Source organism: Miniopterus schreibersii (assembly GCF_964146895.1).
Source record: "Miniopterus schreibersii genome assembly, chromosome: 11".
Classification (NCBI taxonomy): domain Eukaryota; kingdom Metazoa; phylum Chordata; class Mammalia; order Chiroptera; family Miniopteridae; genus Miniopterus; species Miniopterus schreibersii.
Window position 1 is genome coordinate 6,591,838 of NC_138111.1, and position 21,128 is coordinate 6,612,965.

A 21,128-nucleotide genomic window follows, 5' to 3' on the forward strand; every position below is an offset into this window, starting at 1 on the left:
CATACTTGGAGTCTGAGGAACCACAGCTGGGAGCTCAGAAGGAAGAAAGCTGTGTCTAACCTTCCATGGGAAGGGAGGGAGCTCAGAGGGCTCTCCTGCATGTCTGGAAATTCCACGGAGGGGAGGTGTGCACCCCACATCAAGGATACTGTTTCTAGAGCTTGAAAATGATGGTTCCCTCTTCTCACCACTGCTAGAACTTTCCTTTTCTGAGTGGGAAGACACCTGGACATGATAAAGAGGCTGGTGCAGGCAGGGTGAGGGCAGTAGGCTAGCCCTTCCTCAGAGTCCCTCTTCTCAGTCCTGATCAGAGTCTGAGAACCATGATAATCAGACAATCACACCAAAGGCCCAGCCTTGCCCTGAGGCCACAACTCATCTGCAAGGAAGTAAAAGTGGGTAATGCCCTCCAACCCCAGCCAAGAGGAGGCAAGGAAGGAGGGGGTGAAGGGAGGGAAGTCCTGAGTGTTCTACCACAGTGACAAAAAAAGTCCTACCCCAAGCAAAAAAACAGAGAATCCCACCAAATTTGGGGTTTAAAAAACCACTGTTAACACTTCTAGAGAGAAATGACAGGGCACATATAATGCTGTACATTACATCCCATGACCTAATTATTTTACAACTGGAAGTTTGTTCCTTTTGACTCTATATAACTTTCAGAATAAGAAAAACAACAATTTTAAAGGCTTCGTTTGATGCAGTGAGAAATAAAGATCTGGCCCGGCCGGGTGTGGCTCAGAGGTTGAGCATCGACCTAGGATCCAGGAGATTGGGGTTCGATTCCCTGTCAGGGCACATGCCCGGGTTGCGGGCTCAATCAATGACTCTCTTATCATTGATGTTTCTATCTCTCTCCCTCCCTCTCCTTTCCTCTCTCTGAAATCAATGAAGATAGAAAGAAAGGAGAAAGAAAAAAGAAAAGAAAAGAAAAGAAGAGAAGAGAAGAGAAGAGAAGAGAAGAGAAGAGAAGAGAAGAGAAGAGAAGAGAAGAGAAGAGAAGAAAAAAAGAAAAGAAAAGAAAAGAAAAGAAAAGAAAAGAAAAGAAAAGAAAAGAAAAGAAAAGAAAAGAAAAAGAAAAGAAAAGAAAAGAAAAGAAAAGAAAAGAAAAGAAAAGAAAAGAAAAGAAAAGAAAAGAAAAGATCTGCCTGAGAAACACTTTGTACATCAGCTCTCCAACTAAGCCCTGGGACAGGAGCTGCGCAGCCAACCCTCAGAACTGTCAGAGGCTCCTCAACAGCGGAATCAGAGCTCTCTGCCCAAGAGGAGCTCTTGAAAGACACCACAGCTAACCACCAGATTCGTCAACCTGTTCACACCCTGGTGTTTTAAGAGAGCCCGCCCACAATTCAAAGATGTATTTGGCAGACAGAAAGCAATCAAAGGGGCCAGGAAACTCTGCAGACATTCCAAAGGAAATACCTGGCTGGAGCTATGAATGAGAATGAAGTTCAAAGGGCCCTTGATGTGTTGGATCATGCACTGTGGAAACATATACTTGGCCCGGGTCAGACAGTGGCCAACCATGGAGCCACTTCAACCCTTAATCAGAGCAGTGTGGGCACAGCAAGGAGGCAGGGAGCCTATGTAGCCATCTAGATCCTTAACAGGAGGGGTGCCCAAAATGCTTTCTAAAAACTATAAAGTGAAAAGAGTCTGGTGCCAAGGTGAAGAACTCTGTGTTTTTCGGTTCTGATTCCATTTGCATCGTATCCCTTTGTATCCTGAATGGAGAGCTCAAGTCAACCCCAGAGCTTCAGCTAAAAATGTCTAAAATTTGTTAGCAAAAGAAATGAATGCACATCTTTGTTCCTGAGACTGCAGCATCTCTCTGCCCTGGGCTGTTCCCTCTGCCCCCAACCCGGAGCACAGGGAAAGGCCAGTCCATTCCTGTCTGGGCTCAGTGACACTGCCCCACCCTGGCTGGCTCTCTAGCTCTCCCACCTCTAGCTTATCTCTCCCACACCTGCAGGCAGGCGACTGCCAGCCTCCCTGGCTTTGCTCCAGTTCCCTCTCGAATCTCATCACGAGGAAGGTTCTTATGGCTCCGGGCTGCTGCAAGAAGCCTGCCCCTCCAAGCTTCCTGATGACACCAGCCGGAGGCATACTCTCTTCTCCTTCCAGGAGCTGCCCTCCCCTTCGGCTTCTCTAATATGGACAAAATCAGGGGACTGTTTTGTAATAGAAGTTTTAATTAAAAAAAAATCAGATAGAGACCTAAAAAAAAAAAAAGTGTGGCTCTCAAATACTTGCAAATGTGTACGAGGAGAGCTGCCAGAGAAAACACAGGATACCCAGTTAATTAAAATTTCAGATAAACAATGAATACTTTTCTGAAATTTAAGAAATTTCAGGATTTTCATCCTGTATTTTTATTTGCTAAATCTGGCCTGAACTAAAAGGCTGGTCTAAGGTTTTGTCCAGTGGAAAACTGGTGTAGCGTGTTCCACCCACCACAGAGCCCCACACGAGGGAACGGGAACACAGTAGACTGGACACACTCACCTAGAAAGATCTAAATGACACGGGCATCACTCTGTATAAACAAAGCAGGAGCTCACTGCATGACCTGATATTAAAGGCACCAGTTACGATTTATTTCTCTAAGTCCCTTATATATGCAAACACACAGGCAAAAGAGCAAACTGATGACAGTGGCTACCAGAAATCGGATATGGTCAGAAGGCACTTGAGCTTTCATTGTACTATTTGATTTTTTTAAATAAGAAGATTTTTTTATTCCTTATTTAATTAAAAATAAATACAATTTTTTGCAAAAAAACCCCACAAATCTAGAAGGATACTCTGAACTGTAAAGGATCAGAGGAAGGGAAAGGTAGTATTTTCACTCTTCAGTTATGTAATTCTACATGTATGATTTGGATTTTCAGAAATTAGCCTTTATAATTTTAAAATGTCCTGAAGATATTTTAAATTAAAATTTAAAAGGCAGGGTTCCCTGACCCTCTCTACCATAGATCCTAGGATTTCATTATGGAAGACGCATCTGATGAGCAGAGAAGGAAAGGAGAGCTGGTGCTGAGACCAGTTCCTGCAGACGGCCTCTTTTCTGCTCACCATGGCACAGTATTCTGAAGTCCTCTTCTGGCTGGAATCTGGGATAACAGTCTGTGTCTTGTACCACCCAACACCTGCTCTCCTGAGCCAGAAGCAGGGGAATGCAGCAGGTTAAAACATGGCCTTTGGTATGGGAAATATGTGAATTCAAATGCTGGCTTCACCATTCAGTAGCTGTGTGACCTTGGCTGAATTCCTGCACCTCTCTGAGCCTCAGCCTCTGCTTCCATAAATGGAGACGATAGGTTCTATTTCATACAGTTGTGCTAATATCTAAGAGAGACGATGCAAATAAAGTGTTCTGTCCAGAAGCATGAGCATACAGTGAACACTTGATCCATGGTATATATTGGTGTTGATGTCGGACTGGGAGCCCTGCTTCCCTCCCAGGCTTGATGGGCAGACTGACCTGCTTTAAAGGGAGACCTCACCCAGCAAGTGCCGTCATCACTAGGGTGCAGTCCACCTCTTCAAGATGCAGGTCTTTACTTTTCTTTCAGCAAATATTTACTCAGCACTGGCACCAAGCACTTCAGTGTATACAAACATGAGTAATGCACTGGCCAGGCTCCCCGGCCCCACGCTGCCGGCCCCACTCTGCCCAAGCTCTCCGCACAGACCACCTGGAGTGGGGGTACAGGTTCCTGCTGGAGCCAACCCTCTCAGACCACAACTGGGCTCTGGGCTTCAGGCTGGTTTTAACAAAAGGGCCCTGAAAGAGGCCCAGCAAGACAAGGAGGACAGGAAGAGTTAAAGTGATGGGATTTAAGAGGAGACAAGTTGAACTGGTGAGCTCATGAGTCATGCTCAATGACAGGAACAAGAAAGCAAAGGAGATGAACTGGCACTTATGACTAAGTCACCCTTCCTATTTACTCTCTTACTCAGCTCTCAAACCACACTGCCAGCTGTAATTGCATTTCAATTCATGTTTAACACACACATAACTTAGCTGGATGTTGGCATCCAATATTCCAGACATAGAAAGGAAAACAGAAAGAAGCCAGCTAATTCAAGTCAATATATGTTCTTCACATGCCCGGTGGTGTGTGTATGAGCTCAGGCATCATACTGGGTACTGGAGGGGCTCTATGAAAGACACCGTTCCACCGCCTCTGGGGGCCTTACGATGCAGACAGAGATACACACTAGCTGACAGCTGTAGTTAAAGAGTGGTAAGAGCTGTAATAGAGGAAAGTAAACGCATCATCAAAACACAAAGAGCTAGAACATCATTCCATGGGAGAGGGATGGTGTGCATGCACAGAGGCACCGAGGCTGGAGTGGGAACAGTGCGTCTGAGGAACTATGAGCGTTCCAGGGGACAGGATAAGGGCTAGAAGGTGGGGAAGGCAGATCAAAGTAAGTCTTAGGTCCCAGGGAAGTCCATCCATTTAACGAACGCCTCCTAAGCGCTAACTGCTGCACATTCAGCAGTAAATAAAACAATGAGTTTGCCTTTGAATCTAAAAACAGGGAGCTGGAGATCCACTCTAAGCAGGTGAGTACTCTGATCATTCAAACAGTTTCACTGGCAACACTGTAAGAAAGGCGAGGCTGAACTGGAGTGAGGGAGAAGCCCTGGGGGCAGTCCCATCAGCTGTAACAAAGGAAAGGGGAGACAGAGTTATTGGATATTTGCTTAGTCAACAGATCAATCCCTTCTTAAACTCTCGCCCTCTCATCTGGTCCTCTCCACAAACACAGTGCAATCTGCAATCACACAAACCTTACAAACTCATCAGCCTAAACCATGATCAAAAGGGTGATGAAAAAGCCAAGAAATGGCGTGGGGGTGAGGGGTATAGGTGGGGCTGAGGGTTAGGTTGGAATCGGGAATAATAAAAGAGTTCAACGAGGTTGTTGGACATAAGAAAAATATATATTTTTAAAAATTAGCTTTCCTCTATACAAGCTGAGAAGCTTCCCATCTTTTCTCAAAGCTTTAAGATAGTTTGCAGAATGTGGGAATTACTGGTTGGTTCCTTGATGATTTTAGGGAATGCTACCTTAAAACAATTTGGGCCTACTGCTTTGTTAAAAATAATTCTCTAATGACTTTTCCAATTTCTTCCTTTGATACAAGTTTGTTATTGGATTTCTTCCTCTTAAATAGCAGTAGCAATGATCTAACTCATCAAGATTTTCAATTTTACTCACATAAGGCTACACATAGGAGCTATTCATCATAGTCTCTTATAATTTTCAAATATCCTTATACTCTTACTTCCCTTTTCTCAATCTAAATTCTGCTTATAATTATTTCCTTTTACTATCATATTTGCCAAAAAGTTTATCTATTATGCTTTTTATGAAGAATCACTTCTCAATAAACAACTCTCCCTCCTTTTCTCTTACTTATGGTATCTTATTCTATCTTTATTATTTCCTTCCATGTGTTTTTCTAGCTACTTGAGCTGTGGGACAATATTAATTGGTCTAATATATATGTAACCAGAGCCTCAGAAAAAAAAAGGAGAGGTGAAGGAGAACTGTTTTAATAATGCCCAGAAATTTTCCAATTGCAACAACAGCAGAAAATCCATTCTTTTCAGGTATACATGGAACATTTACCAAGACAGATCATAGTCCAGGCTGGGATCAATAAACAGCCCACAGACCAAGTTCAGCCCGTAGCCTCTTTGTGTACAGCCTATAAATTACAAATGGTTTTTATATTTTTAAGGTTTTTTTTAAAAAATCAATACGCAATAGAGACCACATGTGGCTCACAACGCTTAAAATAGTTACTATCTGGACCTTTACAGAAAAAGTTTGCTGACTTCTGTTCTAGGCTACAAAACTGAGTTTGTTCTCTGCGACATGGAATTACATAAGTTATCAATAACAGAAATATATTTAGAAAATCCCCAAATTCATGGGAAGCAACACACATCTAAATAGCTCATGGGTCAAAGAAGAAATCAAAAGGGAAATTAAACAGTATTGTGAATGGAATTAAATTTAAATACAAAATAATAATGCAGCTAATGCTGAGTTTAAAGGAAATTCATAGCATTAAAATACATTAGAAATAAAAAGAAATCCCAAATCAATGACCAAAACTTCCACCTTAAAAAACTAGAACATTAAACCCAAAGTAAGGAGAAGAAAATAACAGAGAGAAAGCAATAAAACAGAATACATAAAAATAATAAAGAAAATAAATAAAACCAAATGATTGTTCTTTGACAAGATCAATAAAATTGATAAAAGTCTAGGCAGCCTGAGGAGGCAAAAAGAGAGATGACACCAATAATCATTATTAGGAATGAATAAGAGGATATCCTACAGCTTCTAGAGATATTAAAAAGATAAAAAAATATTATGAGCCTGGCCGGTGTGGCTCAGAGGATGAATATCAACCTATAATCCAGGAGACTGCGGTTCGATCCCGGTCAGGGCACATGCCCAGGTTGTGGGCTCGATCCCCAGTAGGGGGAATGCAGGAGGCAGCTGATCAATGACTCTCTCATCATTGATGTTTCTATCTCTCTTTCCCTCTCCCTTCCACACTCTGAAATAAATAAAAACATATTTTTAAAAAAATTTTTTTAAAAAGAAAAAAAATATTTTGAACAACTTTATGCCCAGGCATTGGAAAACTTAAATGGAAAAATTCCTTGACAGACACAAATTACCAAAGCTCATTCAAGAACAGATAACTTGAATATCACTATACCTATTTAAAAATTTGAACTATGTTTAAAACTTACCCAGGTCTAGGCCCAGCTAGTTTCCTTAGTGAATTCTACAAACATTTAAAGAAAAAATACCAACCCTGCATTAAATATTCCAGAAAACAAATGAGGAAGAAACACTTCCCAACTCATTATATGAGAACAACATTACCCTAATACCAAAACCAGACAAAGGCATTATAAAAAAACAAAACCACGGATCAACATTTCTCATGAACATATCATAAAATGTCTTAGCAAAATCTTAGCAAATTGAATCTAACAATACATTAATTAAAAGAACAATGTATTATGTCTATGTGGGGTTTATCCCAGAAATACAAGTTTAGTTCAACATCAAAAATTAACCAGTATATTTCATCATATTAAAAAAGGAAAAGTGATATGATTATCTCAATAAATACAGATAAAGCATTTGACAAAATTCAATATTCATGTATGATCAAAACACTGTGGAATGGTACTTCCTAAGCTTATTAAGTAATATCTACCAAAAAAAAAAAAAAAAGCTACGGCTAACATTACATTTAAGTGGTGAAACACTGAATGGTTTTCCCCTATGATCTGGAACAAAGCAGGGATGTCTGCCTTCACCACCTCAGCTCAACAGTGTAAAAGGATGTCCTAGTTAGTCAGTGCCACAGGGCAAGAAAAAGAAATAAAAGGGCATACAGACTGGGCAGGAAAAAATAAAACTGAATACCATTTACAATAGCATAAAATACATGAAATGCTTAAGGATAAATTTAACAAAATATTTGCATGACTTATACACTGAAAACTAAAAATACTTGTGAGAGCAATTGAAGAGGACTTAAATAAATGAAGAGCTATACCATGTTATTTTCAAATAATTTAAGACTTAGAGGTAAGTTACAAAAAATAACAAAGAATACCCTTTACCCAGATTCCCTAAAATGTTAACATTTTACCACATTTGCTTTTTCTACCTCCCTTTCTCTCTATATGGGACATATATCTCCATACATTCATTTATATGCTCTATTCTTCACAGTGTATCATATCAAGAGGCACATGATATCCATCTGTCTCATTGGTGATGTTAACCAGTAACTTGCTTAACGTGGTATCTGTTTGGTTCCCCACTTTTATCCTTTGCAACTAAGTATTTTATGAGAGATACTTTGAGACTATGTAAATATACTACTTCTCATAAAACTTTCACCTGGTAGTTGTAACCAGGTGGTTTTTTAAGATCAAAAAGAAATTGACAGATGTGATTACATAAAAACTAAAAACTTTGGTAAGATGAGCAATAATCAACAAACTTTGATACTTTCAACAAAGTTGAAAGACAATGACAGACTGAGAGAAAAATACTCGTAACATATATAATAGTCAAAAATAAACAGAGTGTATCAAGGAATCCTACCAGTCAACAAGAAAAAGCCAACCAAATGAGTCAACTTTAAAAACAGGAAATTAACAGAAAAAAATCAAATGTACAATAAAACATGAAAAGATGCTCAACCTCATTACTAGTAACAGGACTGCAAATTCACACAATGTGCTCCTAGTCTGGAAACATTAAAGTAAAAAGGCTGATAATAAGGAGTTGACGGTAAGCATGAGGGTGAATAGAAACCTTTGTACACCATTTCCTGGGAGTATATATAAATTGGTAAAGCATTTTTGAAAAGCTATTGGTGGTAACTACTAAAATTTAAAATGTGCACATCCTTTCACTCATCAGCACACACCCAGAGATGTATGTACAGGGATACTTATCACAGCATTGCTTTTCAAAGACCAAAGAAAAATGTTTAAATTCCATGAGCAGGGCAGTGGCTAAGAAGTGACAGTAGAAAAATAGCCATTAAAAAGAATGATGCTCATATGGAAAGATTTCCTACATATATTGTTAAGGAAAAGAAGAGAGAAGGAATATTATGTAGAGCACATGTATTAATAATAATGATAATAATAGCTACATGGCTCAAGGTAATGAAAGTTACTGTTTTAAGCACTTTGTGAACATTAGCTCATTTAATCCCCACCACAATTCTGTGAGGAAAGTTCTGTGACTAATCCCCACTTTAGAGACACTAAGAGGTAAAATACTTTGACGAAGGTCATACAGCTCGTAAGTGGCAGAACCAAGATCTGAACCAAGGAAAGAGGGTTCCAGAATCTATGCTTTTGATCACTAAACTATGTAGCCTTTCCCTTCCTCTCTCCTTCCCCCTCTATAGAAAAAGGATTGGAAAGATACAGACCAAACTGTTAACAATAGTTACCTGTTACTAAAACAAAACATTACTTCACAAATAATCAACTAACTAATAGAACTGATTGCTAGATCCCCTGGATGTCTGATCACTTCAAGAACCAGAACAGATTCTTCCTTCCAGTCTCATCTCCCTTACTTGGAGGTATCTCACAGACTTTGTTGCCTTCAGTGATCTCGATCTACCAATAATAGAGCTCACCCCCCATAATTCTCAACTCCAGCCACATCTCCTCTTCCCCATATGCACCATCCCTCATGCAAACAGTCTCTTAGTACTATAAATGCGGACCACAAAAATTGAGAAAGGTGGCCTAAGGAATTTTGAGTCTTACAGACATTAAGGAGTAACTGGCAAGTATTTTACAAGTACGCAGTAGCACATTTCTTGCCTATATATGTAAGGCTGAAACATAAATGTTTAGGGAAGATATCTTACAGGCTTAGAAATAAACAGATTCTCTGGTTAACCCTGAATTAACATAAAATTAAAGCAAGCCAGGGCTTCCACTCCCAGGAATATGGAACAAGACATACTTTTTCCTAGTCCTTCCACTAAACACAACTAAAAGTCCTGGACATTCTATGAAAGAAACATAAGTGGACTCTGAAAGGTGAGAGAAGACAGTAGGCAGCCAGGGACCTCAGGACCCAAGAAGCAACAATGTGGTGAGTTCGGTGGTTTCTTTTTGCCCCACAGATCCCAAACCTGAAGTTAAAAAAGCCAGCCACCCAGAAACAGCAATAGGCCCAGACCGAAAAAGCCCTAACAAAAGCCTGCTTTCTCTAGACAATAACAGATCATTTTGCCAATAACAAATCTACTCTAGACAAACACCATATAAAACACTGTGTCCCCACCCCCACCCATGCCAGTAAAGCCAGAATAGGGGGACTAGACAGCCAGTCTCACAGGGCTGCAACAGGGCATCCCAACATCTCTGACAAGATGGAAGGCCAACCAGAGAGCCAGGACCTTCATCCCTACCAGGCAGCAATGAGGTTTCCCTCCCTCTGCCCTTTCCTCTCCCCAGTGGAATGATACTGGAGAAACCTTGTAGAAAGTCAGGACTTTCACCATCCTATCAAACAAGGCCACTTCCCCAACCCTGTGATGTCATTGGGGACCACAAGGGGAGCTGTAATGACGCACTCCCACCAGGGAGGTGTAAACAGAGGCCAGTAGGGAGTTAGAACCCTCTTCAGCATCCAGTGGTAACAAGGAGCCCTGTTCTCCTTGGGTGTCAATAGAAGCCAAGTGGGGAAACTGAAATTCCACTCTACCTGGCAGTAAAGAGACAGTGTGTTCCCCTTTTCCTGCCAGAGCAGTGTCAGAAGCAGCAGCTAAAATAAAAGGTTTAAATAAGATTCAGAGTCCCATGATACACACCCAAAATTTCCAGGTTTCAATCAAAACCCACTCATCAAAGAAAAGCACCAAGAAACAGAAATATCTCAAACTGAACTTAAGAGGACAATCTACAGAGCCAAAATCAGTATGACAGAGATGTTAGAATTATCTAGGGGGAAAACTTTAAAGCAGTCATCATGAAAATGCTTCACTGAGCAATTATGAACATGCCTGAAACAAATGAAAAGCAGAAAGTCTCAGCAAAGAAACAGAAAGTCTCAGTAAATAAATAGAAAATATAAAGAAGAACCAAATTGAAACTTTAGAACTGAAAAACATAATAACTGAAATAAACTTAATGGATGGACTTGGCAGCAGAATGGAAGAGAGAGAAGAAAGAATCAGTGAACTGGGAGATAGAATAGAAATGACCTAATGCGAACAACAGAGAGAAAATAGACTGAACAAAAAATGAACAGAGCCTCAGGGAATTGAGGACTATAACAAAAGATCTAGCACTCCTTTCATCAGAGTTCCAGGAGAGCAGGAACAGGGTGAAGCTGAAAAAGTACCTGAAGAAATAATGGCTAAAAACTTCCTAAATTTAACAACAGGTGTAAATCTACAGAGTCAAGAAGGTAAGCAAACTCTAAACATGATAAATCCAAATAAATCCACCCCAGGACACATCATAATCAAACTCCTGAAAAATCAAGACAAAGAAAAATGTTTGAAGAATTGAGAATGGAACAACACTTTACTTATAGGGGAACAACAATTCAAATGATGGCAGATTTCTCATTAGAAATCACAGTGGCCAGAAGGAAATAACACATCATTTTTCAAGTGCTAAAAGAACTGTCAACCCAGAATCCTATATTCAGTGAAATATCCTTCAGAAATGAACAGGAAATAAAGACATTCTCAGATAAAGGAAAACTAAGAGAATTTTTTGCCAGCAGACATACTCTACTGCTAAAGAAGTTCTCTAACCAGAAAAGAAATGATTTTTTTAAAAAGGAACTTTGAAACCTAAGGAAGGAAATAAAAAACATGGTATATAAAAATATAGGTAAATAGATTTCTCCTTTTGAATTTTCTAAATTATGTTTGATGGTAGAAGCAAAAGTTATAACACTATCTGGTATGGAAATATTTAAGACATACTATAAATGAGGAAGGGTAAAGAGACATAAAAGAGAGTAAGGATTCTGTACTTGACTGTAAAATGAAGTTACCAGATACACACACACACAACGTACTACTTAAAGCAACCACTAAAAATGCTATACAGCAAAATATACTCAAAAACACTTCTATAAGCCAAATTGAAATTCTAACAAATGTTCAAGTAACCCACAGGAAGACCAGAAAAATAATACAGAAACAAACAATAAAAAAAAAAACCACCATAGAATAAACAGAAAATAAAAAATAAAATGGCAGGTTTAAGTTCCAAAGTGTCAATAATTACATTAAACATAAATGATCTAAGTACACCAATTAAAAGACAGAGATTTGCAGAGTAGACTTAAAAACATGATCTAATTATATGCTGTCTACAAGAAACTTGTTTCCAATATAATGGTATAAGCAGGTTGGAAGTAAAAGTATGGAAAAAGATATATCATGAAAACATTAATTAAAAGAAAGCAGAAGTAACTATACTGATATCAGCTAAAATAGACTTTGGAGCTAAGTTAATTACAAGGCAGAAAGGTACATTATATAATGATAAAATGGTCAATACACCAAAAAGACATAGCAATCCTAAATGTGTATGCATCAGACAACGGTGCTGAAAAACATGTGAAGGAAAAACTGATAAAATGAAAGGAAGAAAGGATAATTCCAAAATTACAGTTGGAAACTTCACCGCTCTCTCTAAAACTGATAGAATAACTAGAAAGAAAATCAGCAAGGATACAGAAGAACACAACACTATCAACCAAGAGGACTTAATTTATATATTTTTTTAAAATTCCACTCAATAACAGCAGAGTACAGTCTTTTCAAATGAACATGGAACATATGCTAAAACAGACCACTTCATGGACTATAAAACAAACCTCAATAAATTTTTAAAAACTGAAATCATACAGAGTGTGTTCTCCAATCACAATGGAATCAAACTAGAAAACAATAACAGAAAGATTACTGGAAAATCTCTAAGTGCTTAGAAACTAAACAACACAATTCTAAATAACCCATGGGAAATTTATAGCACTAAATGTATACATTAGAAATGAGAAAAAGTCTCAAATCAATAATCTAAGCTCCTACCTCAAGAACCTAGAAAAAGAGCAAAATAAACCCAAAACAAGCAGAAGGAAGTAAATAATAAAGATAAAAGCAGAAATCAATGAAATTGAAAACAGAAAAAAATCAATGAAACAAAGAGCTAGTTGTTTTGAAAAGGTTAATAAAATTGACAAACTTCTAGGAAGACTGACAAAGAAAAATGAGAGAAGACACAAATTATCAATATCACAATCAGAGAATATTATAGACTCTGTAGACATCAAAATAATAACAAGAAAATGCTACAAATAATTCTACACATAAATCTGGAACTTTAGCTCAACCCTTTCCTTGATTTCCAGCGAGATAAGGACTGGTGTTTAAACCAATCACCAATGCCATCAATTTAATCAACAACGCTTATATAATGAAGCCTCCTAAGAACCCCAAAAGGATGGAGTTCAGAGAGCTTCCAGGGTGTGAACATGTGGAGATTTGGGGACAGTGGTCACTGGGGGAGAGAACATGGAAGCTCTGTGTTCTTTCCACATACCTTGCCCTATACATCTCTTCCATCTGGCTGTTCCTGAGTTATATCCTTTTATAATAAACTGATGATCTAATAAGTAAAAGGTTTCTTTGAGTTCTATGGGCCACGCAAGTTAATCAAACCCGAGAAGGGGGTCATTGAACTTCTGATCTATAGCTGGTCAGTCAGAAATATAGGGGACAACTTGGACTTGCAATTGGCATCTGTAGTGAGGCAGTAGTTTTATGGGACAGAACCCTTAATCTGTAGAATCTGATGCTGTCTCCAGGTAGATAGTGTCAGAATTGACACTGTCTATAATACACCTACAGCTTGTTGTTGGTGTGGGAACCACCTCCATGTTGGAATTGGGTGTAGAACCCCTTTTAAATATTAATTACCATCTAAATTCCAGCAACAATTTTTTATAGATATAGACAAGATTATTCTAAAATTTATATGGAAAGACAAGGAAACCTGAATAACTATAACAATTTTTAAAAAGAAGAATAAAGTGGGAGATATCATTCTACCCAATTTCAAGACTTAATGTGTAGCTCCAGTAATCAGTACTGTGTGGTACTGACAGAGGGCTAGACTCATAGAATGGAGCTTAATAGAGAGTCACCCAAATATGCCCAACCGATTTTTCATAATGGTTGAAAAGCAATACAGAAGGAAAGACTGCCTTTTTAACAAATGGTACTGAGCAGTTGTTTGTCCATAGGGGGGAAAAACACTTTGACCCAAGTTCACATCTTATATAAAACTAAATCAAAATGTACCAGACTTAAATGTTAAATGTAAAACTATAAAACTTGTGGGGGAAAAATAGGAGAAAATCTTCAGGATCTAGGGCTAGGCTAAGAGTTCTTAGATTTGACACCAAAATCGTGATTGATAAATGGAAATACTGACAAATTGGACTTCATGAAAATTTTAAACTTTTGCTTATAAAAGACCCTGTTAAGATAAAAAGACAAGTACAGACTAGAAGAAAATATTTGCAAATCATATAATCAACAAAAGACTCATACCTAAATATACAAAGAGCTCTTAAAAATCAACAGTAAAAAACCAAGCAATTCAATTAGAAAATAAGACATGAAGTGACATTTTACTGAAAATAGAGAAATGCAAACAAGCACATGAAAATATGTTCATTAGCCACTCGAGTAATACAAATTAAAACCAAGTGAGTTATCACTACATACCTATCAGAATGACTAAAACAAAAAATACTGACAATAACAAATGCTGGAGAGGATGTGGAGAAACTGGATCATTCATACATTACTGGTGGAAATGTAAAATGTTACAGCCACGGAGCAAAGTAGTTGGGCATTTCATTAAGAAAACTAAATATGCAGCTACCACCATATGACCAGCAATTGTACTCCTGGACATTTATCCCAGAGGAATGAAAACTCAGGTTAACACAAAAACCTGTTCACGAGTATTTATAGCAGCTTTATTCACGATAGCTCCAAAGGAAACAGCCAAGATGTCCTTCATCGGGCGAGTGGTTAAACAAATCATGGTACAGGCTTATCAATGAACACTGTTGAGCAATAAAAAGGAACAAACTATTAATGCATGCAAGAAATTTGCCAGATGAGTCTCCAGAAAATTATGCTGAGTTTTGAAGGGGAAAAAAAAAGCCAATCCCCAAAGGTTACATGCTGTATCATTCCATTTCTATAACATTTCTAAAATGACAAAATTATAGAAATGGAGAACAAATTAGTAGTTGTCAATGGTTAAAAAGGAGGTTAGCTAATTCCCAGAGGCTATAAACCACCTACCTATGAGCACCTTTGAGTATAAGCCAACCAATCCCAAGTCCCTATCTCCATCCGCCTCCTTTTATCAAGCTCCGTTAGTCGGGAACACCCTCCCCCTGTCGACATCACCCCAGAGCCAGGGATCTGACAACTAGCAACCACCTCTAATGCCCAGAGCGCACTGAAATCATTTAAACTGGACAGTTCCTAAGTCTGCTCAGCCTGCCTTGCCCTGCCTTTCCTGCAGAAACCACAATGAAAGCTCTTGCCTACGCTTTCCCCTCGTTCCCTCTGCCTCACAACCGACCCTGGAGCTTCCCCGCATGGCCCTGCGTGGAGTGGTGTGCCCCTCCTCTTGGGATCCTTGAGAACAAACTCCCTTTTCCATGGCAGTTGTCTCCTGGTCGGTCTGTTGGCCTTACCATACCTGAATAAAAATCAAATCCCCAGTACATGTGAAAACAGAAATGGCCTACAGAACATCTGACCGTATGTGTGTCAATATCTGGGCTGTGATATTGTACTATAGTTTGCAAGCTGTTACATTGGGGGAAAATGGGTAAAAGGGGAAAAAAGATCTCTCTATACTACTACTTAAAACTCCATGTGAATTCTACAATGATTTCAAAATAGAAAGTTTAAGTGAAAAAAATGAAAGGAAAATTAAAGCTGGTCCCTCATCTTTTCCATTAACCTAACTAACTGAGGTTTCATTATTAGGAGCTTTTCTAAATAATGAATAGGAAGTTTCAGTGAAAGGGAGGAAGTACCAGTACCCCGTGCTCTCTGCTGCCCAGGTGAACCAACCCTGGAGGAAGTCATTATTGTGGTCTTTGGGCGAAAACCAGAATTCCTAGTTGTCAGGGGAGAAAAGCCTAGAAGGAGGCAGTTTAAGCCACTATTTCTAACGGACCCATCCTAATAGCAGCCAATGTTTGCTTCTTGTCTGCCTGCTGGATGCCAGGCACTGTGCTAAGCATGGGTTGTCCACTGGCGTCCTCCTTGGGGCTCCACTCCCTGAGGCCAGAGCTCTGCAGGGCAGACAGAATGAGCAGGGACAGAACAATGCAAGAGTTACACAAAGGCCCAAGGGCAGGTCGTAAAACCGTTTTCCGTGTTTCCAGTAAACTCAGTTTAATGTGTTTTCTCACAAAAATAATGGGAGAAACACCTGGTACCTTTTATCAACACAAACTCTGTTTCTGAAGATAAACCAACGAATGAGGTGGGACTTCGTCTGTGGTTATTTGAGTTGGGAACAGGCCTGGACAGCAGAGCCGTGGGGGAAGGACCGGAGGCAGCAGGAAGGGCTGCTGCCCTTGCTTCTGCTTTTGCTTCACAGAGCAGAGCTTCAGCAGGGGCAGCTCCTGCAGGCTTTGGGCTGTCCCCATCCTCTGGCCACGAGGAAGAAGGGTGGTCTTCCGGCCCTGCTTGCCCCCCCACTTCCCCAACTTCAGCTTTCTAGAGATCCGAGTGACAGCTGTGATCCGATAGGACATATGATTATGTCCCCATTTTCCACCTGCTATCTACCCTGTTTTTAAAAAGATATCGTTACCATCTTCACATGCTTTTCACGTGACCTTTAAAGTATCTTGAGCACCATATAAAAATACCCGACTGCTTGAATCTGCATCAGCATTTAAAAGTTTTTTTTTTCTTTTTCTATTTTGGTGAGTAAAATGTAGGACCTCACTTGCAGGTTTAGAATTTTAAAAATACCCCTCTCTATGTCCCCTAGACACAACCCACTGGCCAGAGGGGAGCCGATCTCTCCTAGCACCCACAAAGCCTTCATATTTGACCGTTCAAGCATTTGAAACTTTCAATTATTTAGAAAATCCCAAATACATTCAGGCATAAATAAATTATACAGGAAGTGTTTTGCTGTCTAATTAGTTTCAGAAATAAACAGGAATGTTGAGAGAAAGGGAGATGGAAGGAGTAAGCGAAGGAAGGAAGGAAGGAAGGAAGGAAGGAAGGAAGGAAGGAAGGGAGGGAGGGAGGGAGGGAGGGAGGGAGGGAGGGAGGGAGGGAGGGAGGGAGGGAGGGAGGGAGGGAGGGAGGGAGGGAGGTGGAGATTTCAGATGCCTGGTCCATGTGCTGCCCAGGGAGGCCCATTCACAGGTCAGATGTCAGAGTCCAGGGCTAACACCCGGCTTCCTGGCTTCCCAGCACACAGAGATGGGAAGGAGAGGAGCTAGACAAACAGGACTCACTGGCTTCTCTCTGCAGGCTCTGGATGCTCAGTCCTCTGCCCTCAGGGGCTCTGCTCCATCAGATAGCCACTGTCTCCTACACCGTCAACCCCCACAGCCCCTGCTGGTACCTTCCCATTGGCTACTAACTGTGCTCAACACTTTCCACCCTTAAACAAAGAAAAAAAGACCGTGATCCCGTTATCCTCTAGGTACCACTCCCTCTCTCCTCCCTTTTTTAAAGGCGCCTCCCACTTGACTCCCACTCCCATCGTCACCTCCCACTTCTATGGACTCTCCAAGTTCACTCCAATCTTGCTTCCCAGCCTGTCACCATGCTCACGACCGCCTCCACCTTTCAGTCTCATTTTACTCACCCTTTAGGCAACTTTGAACTATCCACACATGACAAAACAGCATGTACTACCCTCAGGAAACACCAGGCATCTAAGACAGAGTCATTCACCAGGTACTGTGGTGTTGCAAGGACACAAGAGACCCTCTCGCCCTCTGTTGGTAGGGGCTATCATCACCAGCCACCCCAAGACCGGAGAGGTGGCTGTGGAACAGAAAGAGGGGCCATTTCAGAGAAGAATGCAGGAATCATGACAATAAATGGAGACATTTAGCAGATAATCATCAGCCCCTAGCCTAAGCGGCAGCTCCCCCTGACCCGGAGAGAAGTTATACAATCAAATGTTTATACACAAACATTTGGCATCTTCTGCGTTAAGCAGCAACAGGGTCCATATGCATCTGAAAGCAGCTGTGCTTCCCAGGTCAGTGGTCCACCTGGTGCCTAAGTCTGGTGCTTAGTGTCACTGTGCACAGCAGACCTGACAGGGAGTGGTGTCGCCACAATCTGCAGCAGGGCTTCTCAGCCTGGGGGCCCTGTCTAAGCCGCGCTGTGGCCCAGCTACTATCAATCACCTCACATTTCAGTTTGGATGTTGACTTCACACAAAACTCCAGATGAAAGGAATGAGGAGTTCGTCTTCTCCCCTCCTCATTGCCCTTCACTCAGGGTCAGACCTCTGGAGAAGCAGATGCTTATCCAGAAGAGTCCAGTGGTCAGCACAGCAAGATGACTCCAGCTCGCTCCCTGAAAGGCTTTCAGAGAGAGTTGGGCCATACTCCGACCCAGCGCAGAGGCTGTGCAATTGCCAGGCCGCCCCTGGGAGCCCCCTGCCCTGCTCACCTTTCACTGTAATGCGTGGCATGGCATAATCATGAAATGTGCTTGTTAATTTTACTCATGACACTGCGTCTTCTGCCCTGAGCTAGATGTTAGGAGAAAATGATAGGGATAGATTCTGCTCCTGTCAGACTTACCAAGGCTCAGAAAACCAGCACAGCAAAGGCCATCTGCCGCCCACCAGCCGAGCATCCAAGATGACCCCAAAGGTACAAGCAGAATGTGAAGGACACAGATCAACAAAGGAGCACAGCATGAAGACCAGAGCCCTGTGCCCCGGGTGGGAGCCCACGCGGGAGCCCTCCTGGGAGAGCAACCCGGGCCAGCCCTCCCAGGAATCTCAACTCGCAGCCCTGCCCACGCACGTGTGCTTTGCATCTAATTCATCAGGAGACACTGGCTTCTCAAATCGAGAACGTTTTTATTAGCTTCCCCAAGAGTTTTATGGCAGGAAGCCATAGCTAATGATTCTATTTTATGACAAGTTATACATTCAGTGCTTTGAAGATGGGCAGCAGGTAAGACTCAAGTCTTTGTCAAAGAAGATTCCCTTGTTCTTTCACTTTTAAAATGTTTATAAGCTTTCAAACAGTTGGGAAAGTGACATGGAACATTTTAATAGGCTTCTCCCCATCACACAGGACTCAGCACTGACTGACCCACTACACTCCAGACTGTTCTCTATGAGGACTGACGCTGCCCACCTGCCCCCTCAGCCTGGGGACATCTGGCAATTTCTGGACACATTTTTGGTTGTCCAACTTGGGGAGTTTGTGCCATTGGCACCTAGTAGGTAGAGGGCAGGGACGCTGCTAAACATCCTATGATCACAGGACAGCCTCACAACACAAAATTGTCCAATTATCTGGCCCATAAAGTCAATGGGGCCAAGGTCAAGAAACCTTGCCTAAGGGCTCCTTCAAGGCCAGGCCTTGCATCCCCCCAACCCTGGGATGGCAGGCACTAATCTAATCACTGGGACAGGTGTTTGGTGCTAACTACTAAGGCTCTCATTCTTTCACCCTTGTGCAATCTTGTAGTACACACTATTATGGACAAGAATAAAACACTGTCATAAACAACATGAGGAAAGTGAAAATAAGACCACTTCAGACTCTCAGAGCACAAGATGGCAGTAACTGTTCACTAAACCCTCCTGATGTTACGTGGCATTTTTTAAAGCTCCATCCAAATCAGAGTTTATCTACTGAAACAACAAAATAACCAATTCCAGCCATCAGCACTACTGACCACCAGAGGTCTGCTGAAAAGCAAGGCAGGTTCTCTGCTAAGTGGTGGTGGAGTGGCCAGTCAGAGCACTAGACTTGGGAGGGGGGTCTGTTCCTGACCCGTAACCCGCAAGGAGCGGGGGAGGGGAACATGGGACTCTGTCACTTCACTTCTCGGAGCTCAGATTCACCTTGTCAGCAAAGTAGAGATAAAGCTACTTGCTCTTCTAGCGTGATCATGAGAGCTACATGAGCTCCCGAGTAGGAAACTGCTTGTAAACTGTAGAGAGCTGTATGAGTGTATGGCAATACATTTATGACATTTATACATGTGGACAATCACCAAGGGTCTTTCAGACTCTTGGATCCTTTTCATGAAATGTCACAACTAGAAGTGACTGGAAATCTACTAATCCAGCCCTTTAATTTTACAGAAGGTGAAAATGAGCCTCACAGAGGCTGAGACTTGGCCCTGGGAACAGCCCAGACAGGCTCACGTCTTCTGACTCCCAATCCAGGCCACTCCCCATGCCTGCCCAATTGTGATCTTCCCCTCCCTGCTTAAGTTCCTAGAGGGAAGAAACACCTCTTACACACAAGGCTCAGAGGGTCTTGAACACAGGAGATGTAAATATCTGTTGAATCCGTGAACAAAAGGTACAAAGCAGTGTCCTGACTTACTACATCATAGCCCGTCGGGGCTCGGTTCCGGGAAGCCACCACCCCCACGCCCGTGATGGGATCCATTGACGTCTCCGGCAAGGCTTCAGAAAGGTCCTTGACTTCAGGCATGGTGGACTGGTCCTGGTTCCGAAAAGGAAAAAAAAAGCACAAAATTCAAACAGTGTTTAGTGTGAACAGTGCGAAGTCTCAAACAGATAGAAATGGACTCTCGGGGCGAATATCCCGAGCTAAGCTCCACCTCCTAAACTGGCTAAAGGAGCCCTGCGTTACAGTCTTTTCTCGGATCAAGAATTCAAAACATCTGCCCTAACCGGTTAGGCTCAGTGGTTAGAGCGTCAGCCTGTGGACTGCAGACTGGAAGGTCCTGGGTTTGATTCCAGCCAAGGGCATGCACCTCAGTTTCATGCTCGCTCCCCGGCCCTAGTCGGGCATGTGCGGGAGACAACCAATCGATGTGTCTTTCTCACACTGATGTTTCTCTCTGTCCCTCTGTCTCTCTCCCTCCTCCCTCCCTTCCACTCTCACTAAAAAATAAATAAATAAAATCAATGGAAAAAAAATATCCTCAGGTGAGGATTAACAACAACAACAAAGCAAGCAGATGAGGCTGGCAGGGTTTGGGGCACATAGGTCCAGTGTAACTGACCAGAGACGCAGTAGGCGCCACTCCCGAGAGGACTGGCAGGTCCCTTTGTTACGTTTAATCCTGCAGGTTGTGGGCATTTACTCAAAGCTAAACACTAACAATGACCATAATTCTTGCTGGGCACTCTAGGAGAAAGGGAGGAAAAATGGAATTATTATTCTGCTGCTGACTGCCTCTTGATGTGACCAAAGGAGACAAGCAGTATATAGAGAGCACTGGGTCTGGGCAGCCTGAGTGGCAGTGC

General features: G+C 41.5%; 1 protein-coding gene across 9 annotated transcripts in view; it reads right to left on the reverse strand.

The window, feature by feature from the left end:
- Positions 1-21,128, reverse strand: part of MVB12B (multivesicular body subunit 12B) — a 142,190-nt gene that overhangs the window by 109,207 nt on the left and 11,855 nt on the right. For all 9 annotated transcript variants that reach the window (XM_081151097.1, XM_081151101.1, XM_081151103.1 and 6 more), the window contains one exon: positions 20,236-20,358. In XM_081151097.1, coding sequence (XP_081007223.1) covers positions 20,236-20,358 — 123 coding nt within the window. The remainder of the gene's footprint in view (positions 1-20,235; positions 20,359-21,128) is intronic.